General features: G+C 46.0%; 1 protein-coding gene across 1 annotated transcript in view; it reads left to right on the forward strand.

Moving 5' to 3' along the window:
- Positions 1–338: 338 nt before the first annotated feature.
- Positions 339–19,903, forward strand: part of PAK1IP1 (PAK1 interacting protein 1) — a 67,990-nt gene continuing 48,425 nt past the window's right edge. The window contains exons 1-3 of the mRNA XM_077492178.1: positions 339–497; positions 17,057–17,219; positions 19,716–19,836. Of these exons, the coding sequence (XP_077348304.1) occupies positions 420–497; positions 17,057–17,219; positions 19,716–19,836 (362 nt within the window). The 5' untranslated portion in view covers positions 339–419. The remainder of the gene's footprint in view (positions 498–17,056; positions 17,220–19,715; positions 19,837–19,903) is intronic.

A 19,903-nucleotide genomic window follows, 5' to 3' on the forward strand; every position in this document is an offset into this window, starting at 1 on the left:
GCGGCGACGGAATGTCACTCCATTACTAATTCTGACGGGTCGCCGAATCTGACGGAATACCGTGAGCCAAGCCATGTGACCACTCCGCCCCCTCTGATTCTAGCCGCTACCCCTTTGCTTGCGTACCATGTCACTGCCCTCTGCTGTCCAAATATCACGAATAGCTGTCTCATGATGCCTGTTCAACCTGCATTGTACAGCTAAAAAGTACGGATTCGTTTTTCACTTAATATGTCAGAAATGACACTAGAAGTAATAAAAAAATTATATAAATTTCCCTTGCAGCGAAAAAAAAAAAAAAGGACTACAACGTGAAGCCGAACAGGCATCTTCTAAGGACGACTGACCTGCTACTGGAGGACCCCCGGAAGTGCCCAGCAAGCTGTGTTTTGTCTACACGTGTTTCCGGTGTGTTCAGCATGGAGGATCGGATAGAGATAGTGTGTGGCAGTTATGAGCAAATACTGTTTGGTTACCAAGTACAGCCAGCAGAGGAGGTATGCGGGCATCCTGGACCGGACTGGGGCTCATTCTTCTATGCTAGACATATGAATTATTCTGGGATTGCAGCTGACATGGCCAGTGATCTGTTTAGATCGGGGTGTACTGAGATTCCAGACATGCAATCATTTTGTCATCATGTTGCAATGCCGATCAACATGTTGCTGTGCTTTATTGTTGTCTTTCCCAGGGCTGTCTATAGTGTAGATCAGGGCTTGTAAGCTTGTTCAGACTCTCTTCTTTTGTGTCAGATTTTGTAAACATTGGTTAATGTGCCATTCCTGCCCAGTCCAAGTTTCAGCTTTCAGAGCATTTATGTAAATTTTATTGATACAGAGCTTTCTTTCGGTGGTTTTTGATCACCACTGAGTTTTTCTTAGTTTCTGTTTATAAAGCGCTGATGGGCGCCGGTGAGGCTGCGCTGATGAGGATACGAATGATCAGTGCCCTGATTATAAGTGTAAACGTGTCCTGTCAGCCTTGCCGGTTATCGGCTTTCCTTTCCTCACACAGTAATAGCGTGTAAGGAAAGGAATGCCGATAACCGGCAACTTTTACATGTGATCAGCTGTGTCCAAAAGACACAGCGGTCACAGAGCGTGCCCCAGGGAGCGTGCGGGAGGTGTGTTATGAAAGGACACCCTCCTAGAAAGAGAACAGCATTGTAGCCATCTTTTGGATAAGGTGCAATACCGAAGTGGGTAAAGTGTGTCCAACCACTTTAAAACAAAAAAAGTCATTAGAGGAGATCTATGGTCACATCATAACCTTTCAGTTTATAATGTCAAGATTGTAATAACAATAAAAAACATACAAACAATACAAACCATTATTGACAATCCAATATTAGCTTAGTTAGAACCACAACATGAAAGGAAATTTATTTTTTGTCTGTCTGTTGGCCACCTCTTTCCTCAACTTCCTGTTCCTGGATCCCTGCATGCTTTGCAGTTTCTCCTCTGCTGTTTACTTTCCTTTTCTAAGGCTCATATATCCCATGATTCCTGTACTAACTTAACCTCCTGAAACGCCTTCTTTCAGCACCTCCTGTAGTTTAGAAGGCAAATTCTGTGAAATTAACCTACTCACAGGGCATACTGAATATTTGTCACAGAATTCAAGGAAGTAAATGTGTTGATCTTCACAAAGCAGGCGGGATTAAAATCAATTATTTAAAATTTATTTGAATGACATGTTTTTGGGATAAAAATATATCTAGTAGAGCGGCACGATTCTGGCTAAAATGAGAATCACAAATTCTTTGCTTAGAAGATCACTATTCTCTCACGATTATCATGGCATAACATCATCTTTCACATTAAAACAAAAAAAAAATTGGGCTAACTTTACGGCTTCCCTTTTTTTTATTTTTTTTATTTTTTATTGAAGTGTATTTTTTTTCTAAAAAATTGCGTTTGAAAGACTGCTGGGAAAATACATTGTGACATAAAATATTGCAGCAATTGGGATTTTATTCCCTAGGGTTTCTGCTAAAATATATATATATAATGTTTGGGGGTTCCAAGTAATTTGCTAGCAAAAATTGATTTTTAACTTAAGAAACAAGTGTCAGAAAAAGATTTAGACTTTAAAGAGGAAGTAAACCCTGATGGCTTTACTTCCTCTTTGTCTCCCTGCAAAGGTAAAGCATAATGGGCTACTATGCATCGCATAGTAGCCCATTATGTGTCACTTACCTGACATAGGAGCCAGCGATGTCACCTCTGTCCCCCTGTAGTCCAGAGCATCCATCTTCTTCCGGGTATCGCTGCTCCGGCCACTCACACCCCCGGAGCAGCGATGAAGTCACTCTCGCGCATGTGCACGGGAGCCGCTGCTAACGGCATATCGCTGTTAGCAGCGACACGCTGCTAACGGCATATCGCTGTTAGCAGCGACACGCTGCTAACGGCGATAGTGCGCCTGCGCGCCGATGTCTACGGAGCATGCATCGTAGACAGCTGTGACTGTCTTTTAGTAAATATCTCCTAAATTGTGTAGGTTTAGGACAGGGGTTGACAAATTTGCTTGGAATCTAGGAGCCAGCTAAAAAAGTTAGGAGCCAGGTCCGTGACGGCGATCTGGACCTGTCCCTGGCCTGACATGGAGACGAGTGAGGGGAAGATAGCCCCCAGCCCCCCACATATGAGATCACCTCTCATTGGACACACCGCTCCAGTGCTAAATGGCCGCTGTGATTGGTCATTTAGCATGATCTGTGATTGGCTGTTTCCAAGGGACACGGCCAACACAGAACTTCCCCGATGCTCGCCCATGGCGGCGTGCAGAGGGGAAGTAAACAGGAGGATGTCTAGGGACGCCCTTCCGGCAATTGGTGTCCGCGCTGTAGACATCTTTCGTCTATAGCGCGGGCACGAAGTGGTTAACAAAAGAATGTGACTATTATTTCCGACATATTCCCGCTCATTTACTGCCATTTCCCTGCTAAGGGTTCGATCAGGTCCGCCTGAAAAACTGACAGGTGAACCTGATCAGACAGCCCTTGTGAAAGGGGTCAAGCAGGGAGGATTACAAATAATATTTTTTTTTTCCTTAATTAAAATAAATTTTTTTTTTTTACTTTTTACCAAAAAAAAAAAAAAAAATTACAAAAAAAAAAAATTATATATATATATATATATATATATATATATATATATATATATATATATATATATATATATATATATATATATATATATATATATTATAATGAGAAGCCATTTACCAGCCACCACACTCACCGTTGGGCAAAAAACAGGCAGGGGAGCTTCACTCCATTAGGAATTAGCATTATTGGAATAGGGTGTAATTTCTACATCCACCACAAGATGGCGCCAGACTACCGAAAGATTTTAGAAGGCCGCAAAGCCGCGGCCTCAAATACTGGCCGGCGCGGCCCGATGGAATTGCGCGGCGGAGTTCGGGGTCCAAATGGAGACAGGATACCCCAGCAGCGTTGCCCCAGTCGCCAGGACACGAAATCTAGGCGCAAATGCGACCTGGCGACCGGGGTTTGTCGAGCCCTGGTTTAGGAGATATTTCTTGGACCTACAGGTAAGCCTTAATCTAGGCTTACCTGTAGGTCAAAGTGGTTTGTAAGGGTTTACAACCACTTTAATATTTGCAAACAAAATGAAGGTTTCCTATTTAGAATAAATCTCTAAATATCTAGAATAAGCAGCTGTCAGGTTAGAAAAACAGCGATATCGGAACCAATTCAATCATATAGTTTGAAGTGTACATAGCTTGGATTCATCAAATTAAATGTAAATATTGCAGAATATACAGCCTCATGCTATATAACTAAGGATGAGCTCAGGCGTTTTTGTAAACAGTACGTGCAGAGCCCGCCAGGAAGTCGGCACTGCGCTAATCAAAAGCAGTGAGACATTGTCCTGATGCGCAGCTGCAGAGATTGGGAAATGTGTCACTGCCTGTGCTTAGCACAGTGCAGTGCCGACTTCCTGGCGGGCTCTGCGCGTGCTCTTTGCGAACACGCCTGAGCTCATCCTTATACATAACTAACCCCCATTTCATGGTGAATAAACAAAGTCATTAATGTATCTTAAATAGAAAACTAGATAGTAGAGCTGCACAATTAAAACTTAAAAAAAAAATCATGATCTCGATTCAACCCCCCTGATGATCTCTATTGCAGAGTTTGCAGATTCTTTCATATAACAAGTGAAGAGACTTATCTGATCACTCAGCTGGCAAAATAAAACATCCGGGCAGTCTGACAAGTTTTTAATATGAAACATCGTACTAACTTTTCCTTCTTGGATCAAAGGGATAACCTTGTGTGTCAAGAAAAAAATCCAGGCACTCTACCAAGTTTTTAACAACCTGTAAATGCAGGAAGTTTAACCACTTAAAGTGGTTGTAAACCCTTACAAACCACTTTGACCTACAGGTAAGCCTAGATTAAGGCTTACCTGTAGGTCCAAGAAATATCTCCTAAACCTACACAGTTTAGGAGATATTTAGTAAAAGACAGTGACAGCTGTCTACGGTGCTCACAGTGCCGGAGCAGCGATACTCCGGACTACAGGGGACAGCGGTGACATCGCTGGCTCCTTTGTCAGGTAAGTGACACGTAATGGGCTACGCTGCGATGCGTAGTGGCCCATTATGCTTTACCTTTGCAGGGAGACCAAGAGGAAGTAAACCCATCAGGGCTTACTTCCTCTTTAAAGATTCTAACTACCAGCAACAGTGAGTCCTTACATTTAAAGAGCACCTGTCATTTCAAATCCATCATGGCAGCGCCTTTTAGCAGACATCCACTCGCCTTCTGCTGCCACGTCCCTCATCTTGTTGTGTCACTGCTGCATTACCAGCTGTTCCATTAAAGTAAATAAGACTGTCAGGGAGGGGCTGCTGTGGGACAGAGTTGCTCTTTAAAAATTATGATTTAAATCAAGCCTTTTTACTAATGATTTAAATTGACTTGGTTTAAATCAAATCCACCCAGTCCCAAAGTAAGTTTACATTCTTTAAAGAGTAATCTAGAAATAATTGAAACTGTTGAGTCTGCCAGTTATCGTTTCACTTTCTAGTTCTTCTATTAGGGTGACAATGCTACCTATGCAGCTCCCAAAGCAGAATCGGTGCTATCGCACTTGAAGGGACCACAAGCCTCCGTGCTGATCACAGCCTGTCAGCTCGGCTTTAACAGGGCTTCAGACAGGCTTTGTTAACCGTTTGCCGGCCGCCTCCTGTACTTTTACGTCAGCAGAATGGCACGTCTGGGCAAAGTAACGTACCCGTACGTTACTTTGCATTTCCCGTCGTGCGCACGTGTGAACACAGCATCTCCCTGTTCTGCCTAGTGACGGGAAACTGATCGTCTCCTCCCTGTCATCGGGAGCAGCGATCAGTGTTGTGTCACTGCTAGCCCATCCCTCCCAGACAGAATCACTCCCCAGGACACACTTAACCCCTCCCATGCCCCCTAGTGGTTAACCTCTTCACTGCCAGTGACATTTTTACAGTAATCAATGCAATTTTATAGCATTGATCGCTGTATTAAATGCCAATGGTCCCAAAAATGTGTCAGAATTGTCCAATGTGTCCGCCATAATGTCACAGTCATGATAAAAATCGCTGAATGCCTCCATTACCAGTAAAATAATTTTTAGAAAATTGACATAAATCTATCCCCTATTTTGTACACGTTATAACTTGCGCAAACCAATCCATAAACACTTATTGCGATTTTTATTTATTACCAAAAATATGTCGAAGAATACGTATTGGCCTAAACTGAGGAAAAAAATGTTTTTTATATATATTTTTTGGGGGATATTTATTATAGCAAAAAGTAAAAAATAATGCTTTTTTTTTTTGTCAAAATTGTTGCTCTTTTTTGTTTATAGAGCAAAAAATAAAAACTGCAGAGGTTATCAAATACCACCAAAAGAAAGCTCTATTTGTGGGGGAAAAAAAGGGCATAAATTTTGTTTGGGAGCCACGCCACATGACCGCACAATTATCAGTTAAAGCGATGCAGTGCCGAATTGAAAAAAAGTGCTCTGGTCTTTGGCCAGACAAATGGTTTGGGGTTTAAGTGGTTAAAGCTCTCTGAACGCCAGTCAAACTGTCACTAAATAAAATGGTTAGCTTACAATCCTGTTTACCCCTGCCTTACCCCATGTAGCTTCAGTGGTGCTTCAAAGCCTTCATAGAAGTCTATGGCAAAGCTTGCTCGAAGCACCTAGCAAAAGTAGGTGTAAGCTAGAGCTGCATGATTCTGGCCAAAATGAGAATCACTATTTTTTTGCTTACAATAAAAAGATCACGATTCTCGCCATGTAAAATCTTTCACGTTATACAAAAAAGTGGGCTAACTTCACTGGTTAGTGTTTTTTTTTTTCATTAACCACTTTCAGACCGGACCATTTTGCTGGTCAATGACCAGAGGTCTTTTTACAATTTGGCACTGCGCTGCTTTAACTGGTAATTGCGCGGTCATGCAATGTTGTACCCGAACAAAATTTGCGTCCTTTTCTTCCCACAAATAGAGCTTTCTTTTGATGGTATTTGATTGCCTCTGCGATTTTTATTTTTTGCGATATAAACGTAAAAAGACCGCAAATTTTGAAAAAAAATGATATTTTCTACTTTTTGTTATTAGAAAAATCCAATAAACTCAATTTTAGTCATACATTTAGGCCAAAATGTATTCAGCCACATGTCTTTGGAAAAAAAAAGTCAATAACTGTATATTTATTGGTTTGCGCAAAAGTTGTCACATCTACAAACTAAGGTACGTTTTCTGGAATTTACGCAGCTTTTAGTTTATGACTGCCTATCTCATTTCTTGAGGTGCTAAAATGGCAGGGCAGTACAAAACCCCCCCAAATGACCCCATTTTGGAAAGTAGACCCCCTAAGGAAATTGATAAGTGGCATGTTGAGCCCATTGAATATTTTATTTTTTTGCCTCAAGCGATTGAATAATGACAAAAAAAAAATATTTTTTTTTTTTTTACACAAAGTTGTCACTAAATGATATATTGCTCACACATGCTATGGGCATATGTGAAATGACACCCCAAAATAAATTCTGCTGCTTCTCCTGAGTACGGGGATACCACATATGTGGGACTTTTTGGGAGCCTAGCCGCGTACAGGGCCCCGAAAACCAAGCACCGCCTTCAGGCTTTCTAAGGGCGTACATTTTTGATTTCACTTCTCACTACCTATTACAGTTTTGAAGGCCATAAAATGCCAAGATGGCACAAAACCCCCACAAATGACCCCATTTTAGAAAGTAGACACCCCAAGCTATTTGCTGAGAGGCATGTTGAGTCCATGGAATATTTTATATTTTGCCACAAGTTGCGGGAAAATTACAAACTTAAATTTTTATTTTTTTTTCACAAAGTTGTCACTAAATGATATATTGCTCACACATGCCATGGGCATATGTGAAATGACACCCCAAAATAAATTCTGCTGCTTCTCCTGAGTACAGGGATACCACATATGTGGGACTTTTTGGGAGCCTAGCCGCGTACAGGGCCCCGAAAACCAAGCACCGCCTTCAGGCTTTCTAAGGGCGTTACAGTTTTGAAGGCCATAAAATGCCAAGATGGCACAAAACCCCCACAAATGACCCCATTTTGGAAAGTAGACACCCCTAAATTTAGGGGTACACTAGTGAGACTAGGTAATAAATGGCGGGTGCCCTGAAACTATAAAAAAAATAACTAACCAACCAGCGTCACCTGTAACAGTTATATGGTGATCACTGGTGAAAGGGTTAACTAGGGGGCAATCAGGGGGCTTTATGCGGTAGTATATGGGGGTCCCTGGCGCTATAAAAAGCTGCGGCGAACCTAAATACCTACCTGCCTAACTAGCGTCACCTGTGACACTAATACAGCGATCAGAAAAACGATCGCTTATTAGGCTGGGTTCACACTGGAGCGATGCAGGAACGCCACGAATCCGCGGCGGGTTCCCGCATCGCATGCCTCCCGGCGGCAGTTCACACTGCCCTATGCGAACTGCTGGGAGTGTCAGTGAAATGTTAATGACACCCCCAGATCAGTTCGCATATCGCAGTGCGATCTGCAAACTCGGATCGCATCGTGTGAACACCCATGCGATCCGATTCTGCTGCGGACCAAAAAAAGGGTCCCGTGCGAATTTGCGGCGGGTGCAGCGCAAATTCAGCCATACTATCTGTATGGCTGAACTCGAATCGCACAGAGATCGGATGTGATTTGCACTGCAGTGCGAATCACATCCGTTCTCATAAACCGCTGCAATGTGAACCCAGCCTTAGTGACACTGGCGACGGGGGGGTGTTCACGGGGTTAAACCTTTATTGGGGGGGGTTAGGGGGGTACATTAGAACTAAAGGGGGCTAACCCTAACTGCCCTAACAGTTATTACAGTCACAAATGACACCAATGCAAAAAAAAAAAAAATGCAATTGGTGTCACTGTGACTGGGGGGGCAGGGGTAATTGGGGGGGTGAAGGGGGGGTGTGAGTGTGCCTGGCATGTTCTACTGTGTAGTGTCGTGTTGGTGCAACTCACCGATCCTCTCTCCTCGGTGCCGGAACGAAAAATACCGACACGGAGGAGAGATTACATCACTTCCTCTCCTGTGTTTACATTACAGGAGAGGAAGTGATGTCACGGAGCATTTCCATTCGTCGGGAGCGATCGCGAGGGGGTGGCCATGAATAAATGGCCGCCCCCTCATCCCGGATCGCTCCCGAACGAATACAGACCGCCGCAGACACCGGGGGGGGGCACGATCGGGCCCCCCACCCGCGGGAAGGCAGGGACGTACTGGTACGCCCATATGCCTGCCCGTGCCATTCTGTCGACGTACATCGTCGTGCGGAGGTCGGCAAGTGGTTAAAGTGTATTTTTTCCCCCCCCAAAAAATTGCATTTGAAAGACCGCTGGGCAAATACAGTGTGACATAAAATATTGCAACAACCACCTCAAACTACGGCCCTCCAGCTGTTGCGAAACTACACATCCCATGAGGCATTGTAAAACTCTGATATTCACAGACATGACTAAGCATGATGGGAATTGTAGTTCCCGAACAACTGGAGGGCCATAGTTTGAAGACCCATGCTCTAGGGTGTCTACTAATAAATTTGTTTGGAGGTTCTAAGTCATTTTCTTGCAAATTAAAATGATTTTAACTTGAAACCAACAAATGTCAGAAAAAGGTTTAGTGTTTAAAGCGGGATTCCACCCTAAAGTGGAACCTCCGCTGATCGGATCCCCCCCCTCCGGTGTCACAATTGACACCTTTCAGGGGGGAGGGGGGTGGAGATACCTGTCAAAGACAGGTATTTTCACCCACTTCCGGGCATAGACTCCCGTGGGAGTCTACGCCATTTCCTGCGCTGTCTGCTGGGACACACACGGGTCCCAGTGACAGCGTGGAGATTTCCTATTGCGCGGCTCGCGCATACGCAGTAGAGAACCGGGAAGTGAAGCCGATTCGCTTCACTTCCTGATTCCCTCACCTAGAATGGTGACTACAGCAGCCGAGAACCGAGCGATCGATCGGCCTCGGCTGCCGGCATCGCTGGAACCCGGGACAGGTGAGTGTCCATTTATTAAAAGTCAGCAGCTGTAGTATTTATTTATTTTTTTTTTTTAATTAATGTTTATTAAAGAAGAGAAGCGTGTACAAAGCATAACGATCAATACATAAACCAACATCAAGGGCAGCAACAGTATATCGTCAGTTACCATGGCATAGATAAATACACCCATCTCTTCTATTATAAAAGAGGGAATATAGTGGACAGAAATAGAGGGGAAGTAAAGGAAAGGGAAAATAAACAGGAAGAGAGAGAAAAAGAGAAAGAAGGGGGGGGGGGGGGCAGACCACCCTCAGACAATCAATTGCAAAAGTACAGTAGATATAGTAAAAACAAAAATTATGATCACATCACACTGGTTGAGACATTATGGCTGCATAACTAGAGGAATATTTAAAGGCAACCCAACAGGCCCAGATCTTCGTTGCCAACTCAGATTTACCCCGGAGGGAGAGGGTCATGTCCTCCATGTAATATGTGGTATCCACGTTAAGTAACCAACGCCGGAGCGTGGGGATCGTCTTCATCTTCCAAAACTGAGGAATGAGGGTTTTGGCAGCGTTTAAGAGGTGTGGCGTAATCGACCTCTTATAGGGGCCCGTCGGCTTCCCCGTGCAATGGAACAAAACATACCACGGGTCATTAGGTACCTCCCACCCCTGGATTTCTTTGATCGTGTAGAAAATCGCTAGCCAGAATGGTCGGATCCTCGGGCAGTACCACCAAATATGAGCATGAGTGGCTACCTCCCCGCACTCCCGCCAACAAAGTGGGGAGGACTGAGGAGAAAACCTATGTAAAACAACCGGTGTGTAGTGCCATCTGGTCAAAAGTTTATACGCCATTTCTGACGTCTTAGAGGATCCAGAGGAGGTATGAGCCAGGGTTAGGATTTGTGACTGCTGGGACGGAGACAGGGCCGTATGTAGTTCCCTTTCCCAGTACCGTAGGAAGGAGGGAGTACCCGTAGAGGTGAGGGACAGCAATGCCTGATAAAAGTACGAGACCGGCCTCTCAATCGGGTCAGAGTCAGCGAATGCGGTTTCCACCGGAGTAAGCTCCGCCAAGGTGCGCAGGGGCTTTGGTAGCATGCGAACAAAGTTCAGTAGTTGATGATGCTTCCATCGATCCATGTAGGATATGGAGGAGTCGCCCAAGATGGAAGAAAGAGGCAACACCCCGGATGGGCCGGTGAACTGATGTAGACATGTCTTAGTGCCCAGCCGCCACGGGTGAATCTGAGGGTCCATGTTACCCGGTGGGAAGAAATTGTGACCCACCAAGGGCATTAGGGGGGAGTTACACAACCAGCCATTCATCTTACAGATAGAGTCCCACACCATCAAGGAGGAGTGTGTAAGCGGTGACGTGGTAGGCAAAAGGGTCCGGAACTTCCTCGGGATCCACATCAGTGTGGAAGGTTCAGCGCCACAAAGGTCCGTTTCTAAGTTTACCCAGAGTTTTGAGCCCTTGCAATACTTCAGGTCAGAGAGTCTAGTCAGCACAACGGCCCTGTAATAAAGCTTAAAGTCCGGTACAGCTAAACCCCCGCTACACTTAGGGCGGATGAGGATAGATCTATTCAGCCTAGGCTTTCTCCTATTCCATATGTACTGGTAAACCAGAGATGTCAAAGTTGTAAAAAACCCCACCGGTATCCCAAACGGGACCATCTGAAGCATGAAGAGCACCCTGGGCAGCAAGTTCATCTTAACCAGACCAATTCTACCTAGCCAAGAATGTCGGAGCTGGGACCACTTTTGGATGTCTGACCTAAGTGTGTTGAGCAGAGGCAGAAAGTTAGCGCGGAAAAGGGACGATAGTGAGGGCGTAAGTTGAATGCCCAAATATTTCATGGAGCTCAACTGCCAGGTAAAGGGGTAGTTCTTCTTCAGGTGAGATACCTGTTTGGCGGGGACAGAGATGTTTAACATTTCCGATTTGGACATATTGATTTTAAAATTTGACACCGCGCCGTAGGCCGAAAACTCAGACAGAAGATTTGGAAGGGTGATCAGAGGCTGTTGCACATAGAACAAAATATCGCCCGCGTACGCCGCGTATTTGTGTTCCGTCGTACCTATTGTTACGCCACGTATATTCGGTTTTCGCCTAATAAGGAATAAAAATGGTTCCAGGGAGATCGCGAATAAAATCGGCGAGAGCGGGCAACCCTGGCGAGTTCCGTTGTAGAGGGTGAAGGGGTCGCTAAGGGTACCGTTAATCCGTATCTGAGCTGTGGGGCAGCGGTACAACGCCGCTATTTTGGAGCGCAGAGTGGGTCCTATACCCAAGTGAGTCAGCGTAGCCATAAGGAAGTCCCAGTCCACCCTGTCAAACGCCTTCTCAGCATCCGTGGAAAGTAACAGGGTGGGCTGGGAAGTCCGCCGCACATAAGCCATCAGGGAAAGAGTGCGGAGAGAATTATCCCGCGCTTCCCGCCCGGGGATGAATCCTGTCTGATCCCGCGAAACCCACTGTGGCACCAGGGGGAGCAGCCTATTCGCTATGGCTTTAGCATAAATCTTCGCATCAATATTCAAGAGCGAAATAGGGCGGTAGCTCGCGCAGTCACTAGGGTCCTTGCCCTCCTTGGGTAACACCGTAATATGAGCATGAGTGGTCTCCGGGCGAAGGTCCCCGCCGTCCGAGGTCACGTTAGCATATCTGGTCAAGTACGGCAACAGTATGTCAGCGTACGCTCTATAATAAGATACCGTGAGGTCGTCTGGTCCCGGTGCCTTACCGCGCGCCATAGCTTTCATGGCGCCCAGAAGCTCCGCAGCCGTAAACTCCCCCTCCAAGGAAGTCAAAACCTCCTCGGAGAGTTTCGGGAGGGCGGCACGGGCCAGATAGTCCCCAATAAAGCGTCCCCTAGCCTCTCTATCATGGACACCCTGGTGCACCTGATACAGGCGCTGATAAAAGTCCCTGAATGTCTTGGCTATACGGGGGGTCTCGAACACCAGGTCTCCCGAGGGAGTTTTAACTTTGGCAATAAACGCCGCGTTCTTACGCTGTCGCACCGAGTTGGCCAACAGCCTACTGGGCTTATCTCCCCACTCATAAAATCGGTGAGCCACTATCCGCGCGCGTCGCTTGTGATCTAAATGAAGGAGGGATTTCAGGGTCTCTCGTTTTTCCGTCAAGGCGTGGAAAAGGGCCGGAGTCTGGTTCAGCTTATGCCGGCGTTCCAAGTCGGTAATGTCACGCAACAAGTCAGACTGTTGAGTTAAGCGCTCTCTCTTTTTCCTAGAACCCAATTCCATGAACTTTCCCCTAATATACACCTTGTGGGCCTCCCATAACACTCCCGGTGAGACTTCAGGACTAACATTAGTCTTAAAATAAAACTCCAAACTGTCACCCATCACCTTTCTATCCGCCTCTTCGGCTATGAGGTCCTCGTTCAACTTCCAGTTAGTGGACTTCAGGGGTATGGACGCCACGTTAATGGTTAAAGAAATCGGAGCATGGTCCGAAATGGGGGATGAGTCAATGCTTGACTTCACTATGAGCGGGAGGTGCTGGTGATCAATGAAGCATAAATCTATTCTAGAGTAGGTTTGGTGCACCGGAGAAAAATAGGTAAAGTCCCTTTCCCGCGGGTGATTAATTCTCCAGACATCCATCAACTGTAGATCATGGAGTCGAGAACGAATATATCTCACACCCCTGCCGGAAAGCGAGGAACCCCCTCTAGAGGTGTCCAAAGTAGGTTCCAAGGGAACATTAAAATCGCCCGCTAGAAGAATGCATCCACGTGCAAAATTCCGCAGGGAGTTGAGTGTGGACGCCAGAAAACGCACCTGGTTTTTGTTAGGGGAGTATAAGGTGGCCAAAGTACACTGCATGCTGCCCAGGGTGCCTCGCACAAACAGAAAACGTCCCGCAGGATCACACAACATTTCCTCAAACGTGAACGCGGTTCCCCTACGAACCCCAATGGCCACACCTTTTGCTTTAGAAATGTCGGAGAGGCTGTAGTACCACGTGGGGTACTTCGGTGAGTGCAATCTAACTCGAGTCGTCTGCGTGAGGTGGGTCTCCTGGAGGAAGACCACGTCCCCCCGCCAACGGTCCAGCTCCCTATATAAGTTGTGTCTCTTCCCCGGGGCGTGAAGGCCCCGTACATTAAAAGATACAAGGTTCACCGTAGCCATGGGGTCTCAGAAGGAGGAACCGCGGTCACCACAACATTACCAATACAATAGAGAGGCGGTCTGCCGCCAAATAGGGGGAAGGGGATCAGAGAAGGTGGAGGCAATAGACAAGAAAGGTGAAAGAGAAAAGGAAAGGAGAAGGAAGGGCAACAAGAACATGAGAGGCCCCACCGTAGTGGGAAAAACAAAATGAACCAAAAAAGGTGCTGTCGGAGAACAGCCGGTAGTGCACGCATTTCCATGCCGTGCGAGAGCGGGCTGCGTGGCCGCCCCAGGGCCCCCACGCCCGCCACCCCAGCAGGGGAACGGACGCCAGGGCCCCGCGCCGGGCAGCCCCCGCTCAAAAGGGGGGAGACGGGACTCAGGCAGCCGGGCGCAAACCACACCATAAGGGTACAGGTAGCGCCCCGCGGTCCGGTGCCGACACCGAGGCATAAAAATCTAGAAATAACATCATCCAAAACATAAAATGGTACCACGCGTGTAAAGAACAATATGGGTATGAAGCTAAGGCGATAAGATACACATTGGGGGGGGGGGGGGTACCGTAAGACAGTCATGCTCCAAAGGCTCCCAGATGGAGATGGGAAAATAACACGCCAGTAAGTAGGGCAAGAGACCAGTAACGTTCACATCCAGACTGAGGCTCCCAAGGAGGGACTCGTTGTCGCCAGAGGCGGTCAGCTTCCTCGCACAAACTTGGTAAGGGAGCCCCCCCAATTGCGGTCAGGCGGTATGTCCCACAAATGCAAGTAGTTGACGGGCAGGTTGCCATTTCAAGGGCGATGATCAGGTGCGGAAGTACGGCGGGCACGGCTCACTCTCTGCCAGCCCTGGTCGGCCCCAGCGGGCAGGGGCGGGATGCCGTCCTGCCATCCAGGCAGTTCCGGGACAGGAACGGACATATCCGTGCAGAATTTGGGCAGCTCCTCCGGAAATCGAAGTATTGCGGTTCTGCCATCCCTAGACGCGATCAAGGCCGCAGGGAAGCCCCACTTATATTTAATGGACGCCGCCCGAAGCAGTTCCGTGAGGGGTCGTAGGGCCCTGCGACGATCCAAGGTTTCCTTAGCTAGGTCCGGGAAAAAGGATAACATCGCTCCATGAAAATCAAACGGATTAGCTTCCCTAGCTTTCTGCATAATCAGTTCCTTTTCAGGATAATGGTGGATCCGGCAAATGATGTCTCGTGGGACGTCGGTAGCAAGATTGCGTGGTCGGAGTGCCCTGTGCACCCGGTCAATCCTCAAGGGGGCGTCAGGCGTTCGGCCCAGAAGACTATTGAAAATACCCCGGGCGGACGGTAACAGGTCGTCGTCTCCGGTCGCTTCGGGAAGTCCCCTAATCCGAACGTTATTACGTCTGTTACGATTCTCTTGATCTTCGAGCTTGTAAACGGTCATACGATGCGAAATGGCAAGTTGTCGTGTAGTCGCCTGTAAGGATCGGATAGCGTTCGCGTGGCGATCTAGACGTTGCTCCGACTCTTCGACACGAACCAATACTTGCGAGAGATCCGAACGAACTGCGGAGACCTCCTTCTTAATGACCCGCTCGAGGTTCAGAAGCATGGAGGCGAGATCGGAGGTGGTAGGGAGGCCGCTCACTCTCGGCGCCGCTCCGGCGGAAGGATGTTGCTCCCCCTCATCGCCCGAGCCCGCCGAGGACTCGGGCGAGCGCGACCTCCGGTCCGGCCCATCGCGGGAGGCGGGATCCACTCCACCCCGCGGCTTGCGGCCTAGGTCGTCCTGCTCCTCCACCTCGTCCGGTTCCACGGCAAGGAATCGTTTAATTGACCCCGTCGAGGCTCCTTTCTTGGGCAGAGACTTGCCCGTCCGCCGGCCCATCGCTCAGGTAGCACAAATATGGATTTTTGGATGATTTTAGGTGTTTTTTCTCGGTGTCGGCCTCGGAGCACACAGAGCACACGTCTGCTCTAGCACATCACCAAGCCACGCCCCCCAGCTGTAGTATTTATAGCTGCTGGTATTTAATATTTTTTTTTTTTGGTGGAATCCCTCTTTAAGTGGTTAAACTTTTTTTAATTACAGTCTATTCCATTGACAAATTGTTACAATGTTTATACTTGAGTTCAACTGATAAAGAATGTTTTGATTCTTGGCAGACTGCCCAGTTTTTCTCTTCCTTTCTTATGAGGGCTGTGGCTTCAGAAGAGCAGAGAGAATTCTTTGCATAGAAAGAATCACTAAACACTTTAGTCAAGATCACGATAAAGATCCTTGACAATTATTCGTGCAGCTCTACTGTAAGCTAACCATTTTATTTAGTGACAGGAGCTTTGACTGACGTTCAGAGAGCTTTAACAAACGGTGCCCAAAGCCATTTTTTTGAAGCAAGTGTAAACTCGCCCTTAAAGCTGAATTCCTGTTATTATTTGTATTGCATATTTACATCAATTGATTTTTTTCCCCCATCTACAAAATCAGTGTTTATGGGGGGAACCCCTTCCACAGAGCCTTTGTGTTCCCTGGCAGGGGAAGCTGTCCCTGCTGGGAGAACGCAGTGATTATTGCTAGACGCTATAACAGCTGCTAGGATAAATCGCATGTAAAATACGGCAGGCTGGTTGTACCCAAGTTGATCCATCAACTTGGGTACGTTCAGCCTGCCCATACATGGTTTCAATCTCATCCGAATCCTGCTAAAACTGGCTGAGATTAAAACCATCTGTGGCCAACTTTAGTGATGTAGTAGTCTGAAGAGAGCAGCGGGTATATACAGGCATCTAATAAAATGTGTTGGGAACATCCTAGCTGTGGTTATGGCAGCTCTTGTGACTGTTTCCATAGTTTATTAAAATTGTACATTATTATTTTATAGCTGGGGTTTTATGGTACTAAAGCACTCTGACTTAGGGCCTTTCCGATCAGGTCCGCCTGTCAATTTTTCAGGCGGATCTGATTGGGGCAGCAGATGTCAGCGGTGGCATGTCTGCTGACATCCACTGCTATCTGATCTGATCCTGTTTGAAATCCAGATGGATGGAAACCCTATTTTCCATCTGTCCGGTGGATGGGATCGGATGAAAACTGACAGGCGGCCCTGTTTTTCATCTGATCTCCCCATAGAGGATAGCGGGGCTCTGACAGGTCCGTCTCGGCACAGTGAGCGCAGATGGACCTTTCATCAGCCTGCTCAGCGGGGATCAGCGAATCAATCCCTCGCTGAGCAAAGCGGACTCCATCGGGTGGCCTGCCTGTGTGAAAGAATCCGTATGGCTTGTAGTATGGTGCCTTTGTCCACACTAATATTTGTTTACAATGTTCTTTTCTGCCTTTTAGCAATGGGTGGCCACTGCTGACTTCACAAACCATTCTCACACTGCTTCCCTATCTGTGGTTGCTGTGAATAAAAGATTTGTTGCCTCTGGAAGCAAAGATGAAACGATTCAAATTTATGATATGAAGAAAAAGGTGGAGCATGGAGCTTTGCTACACCACAACGGTATGTACCATGAGATAACGCATGAAATAGACTAGATAAGTGAACTGTGTAGGATACACATAAACTTTTAGTGTGAAAATATGCAAGAAAGTGGTGGAACACATTTTATATCCCAGAACAAATGCAACTTAAAAGCCAAACACATGCATATAACATGATTACAACTCTTATGCCATGTACACACGATCGGATTTCTTGTCGGAAAAAGATTTTCCAATGGGATTCCACTCAAGTTTGCCCTGCATACACACGGTCACGCAAAAGTTCACTGAACTTTCGGCCGTCAAGAACGCGGTGACGTACAACACGACAAGCCGAGAAAATTTAAGTTCAACGCTTCTGAGCATGCGTCAAATTGTTTCTGAGCATGTGTAGGAATTTTGCACGTCGGAATGGCCACAGACGATCATATTTTCAGATAGCAACTTTTCCCGACCGAAAAATTGAGAGCATGCTCTCAATCTTTTGCTGCCTGGAATTCCACCAGCAAAGGGCTGATGGAGCGTACACACGGTCGCATTTCCTGACTAAAAACTCTCTGCCTTTTTGCGGGCTGAAATTCCAATTGTTTGTACGCTGTATTAGGATTTCTCAGAGAAGCTGTATGATAGGGTGAGAAGAGGTGTGATTATTTGGTGGAGGATAACAAGTACATTTAGAGAAAATAATAAAGTGTGATTTTGCATATTTGATGATGGTAGAGCACAAGATGTATTGCACTTACCTTTGTGGATTCTAAAGGAGAGATAATTTTGCTAAGGGGAAAAAAAAAAAATTTCTACAGCACTTGGAATCCCCTGCGCAGTTTATGGAACCTGAGCACTGCTCTGCGGGTTGCTAGGAAATCAGTTAGGCTGGATTCACATCTATGCAGTTTTAGTGCTTTTTGCATTTTTCCAGATTTGCACTACAGAAGGCGTTCCATAGGGAACAATGTTAAATGCACTGCAGTGCAAATCTGCAAAATGCAGAAAGCACTAAAACTGCATAGGTGTGAATCCAGCCTAAATCCATATAGACTTCTGTTGGGTTGATTAGTTCTGTCAAATCTGCCTATTTATGGCCATACACAAGGCACCCCGATTATGCAGTATGACAATCTTTTAATAGATTTATAAAAACTATGAAATATGATTACCCAAAACATTGCATTCATTTTGTATTCAGTTGGCCAAGCCCTTACACTATCTAGCTCAGGGATCCTCAAACTACGGCCCTCCAGCTGTTGCGAAACTACACATCCCATGAGGCACTGTAAAACTCTGACATTCAGACATGACTAGGCATGATGGGAATTGTAGTTCCTGAACAACTGGAGGGCTATAGTTTGAAGACCCGTGATTCTAGTTGGTAGTAGATGCAAAAGATTGTACTATGTATGGGCTGCTACCAGCTGCTTTAGTGCTCACAAATAAACGGATACCTACCCATTTGCTCTCCTGCCCATTGTTGCCTTTCCTCCTCCCTGGTTCTGCTAGATAGATTCTCTTCTGGTGAAGATGTGTCTCTGTCCCTTTATGTTGTGCCCCACTTGAATACTCGGACTGTACAGGCAACACACAAGGCATGCAGATGGATCACATGCAGCCTGAGAAGACACAGGACAGGGCATGTGCAATCTGAAGACAAAATCAATTTAGAATACCACTTGGTAAGCATTGTCAGAACTATATGGCAGAATTACTGCTTTTCCCCTTTGTGCAGAATTGATGTTCTTGCATGTATAAGATATGCATGTGGGAGCTTTCCCTTTTGTACATAGTCTGCAAGGTGGTGCACAATGAGCTCAACAGTATACAGGAAAATTAAGGAAAGATGGCTTTGCAAATATGCACAAGTATTTAGCAGGAGGCTACAGAAAATATTTGATTTGAAAGGAAAAAGATTTGGAGCTATTTCAATAATTGCATCAATGCTGTATGTATAAAGCACATTGTCAGATGCTTATTTTGTTCATGCTATAGTTGCTAGACTGAAAGGAGTCTTGCAAACAGAGTATTCCTTCTTACAGCATGAACACTGTGACATAGTTTGGTGCCCAGGAGACTCTGGAGCTGTTTACAGACACTCAGACATGAATTGGTGTTGGGCAATTGTATATGTGTGTACTCCACTACTTGCCTAAAGGGTGCATAAATACAGAGTACATACACAAAACGCAGACTGCATATAATTTTGAGAGTACTCTGTGTTTAAAAGGATAACTACTCTTTAAATACTTTACATTTTAAAATTCTATCATGCTGCATTCTTAATTTCTCATACCTGTCAGGGCTGCTGATATCCATCATAGCATAGATTGGCATTGCCCAACTCCTACTTCTTTTTATTTTCCACTGCAGTATTGTACAAAGTTGCATGCCTGTTCCAGATTTAGCACAACTTAAAGGAGTTGGGCAATGGTTTCCTGCACCACAATGTAAGAATCATAACCGTTTCAGGTAACAGCCACACTGACAAGTTCCCTTTTTAATCAGGTTTATTTTGTTTTTTCAGGCACCATTACGTGTTTGGAGTTCTATGGCAATACACATCTGTTAAGTGGAGCTGAAGATGGATTGATTTGTGTGTGGAATACTAAGAAGTGGGAGTGTCAACAGACTTTTAAAGCACACAAGTAAGTGATATATTCAGGTTATCCATGAGCCATCCCTGTCTGTCTTCAGTCTTTGTTTCAAATAGAA

This window comes from Lithobates pipiens, unplaced genomic scaffold (assembly GCF_037356315.1).
Source record: "Lithobates pipiens isolate NorthernLeopardFrog02 unplaced genomic scaffold, aLitPip1_a1.2 Scaffold_19, whole genome shotgun sequence".
In the NCBI taxonomy this organism is placed as follows: domain Eukaryota; kingdom Metazoa; phylum Chordata; class Amphibia; order Anura; family Ranidae; genus Lithobates; species Lithobates pipiens.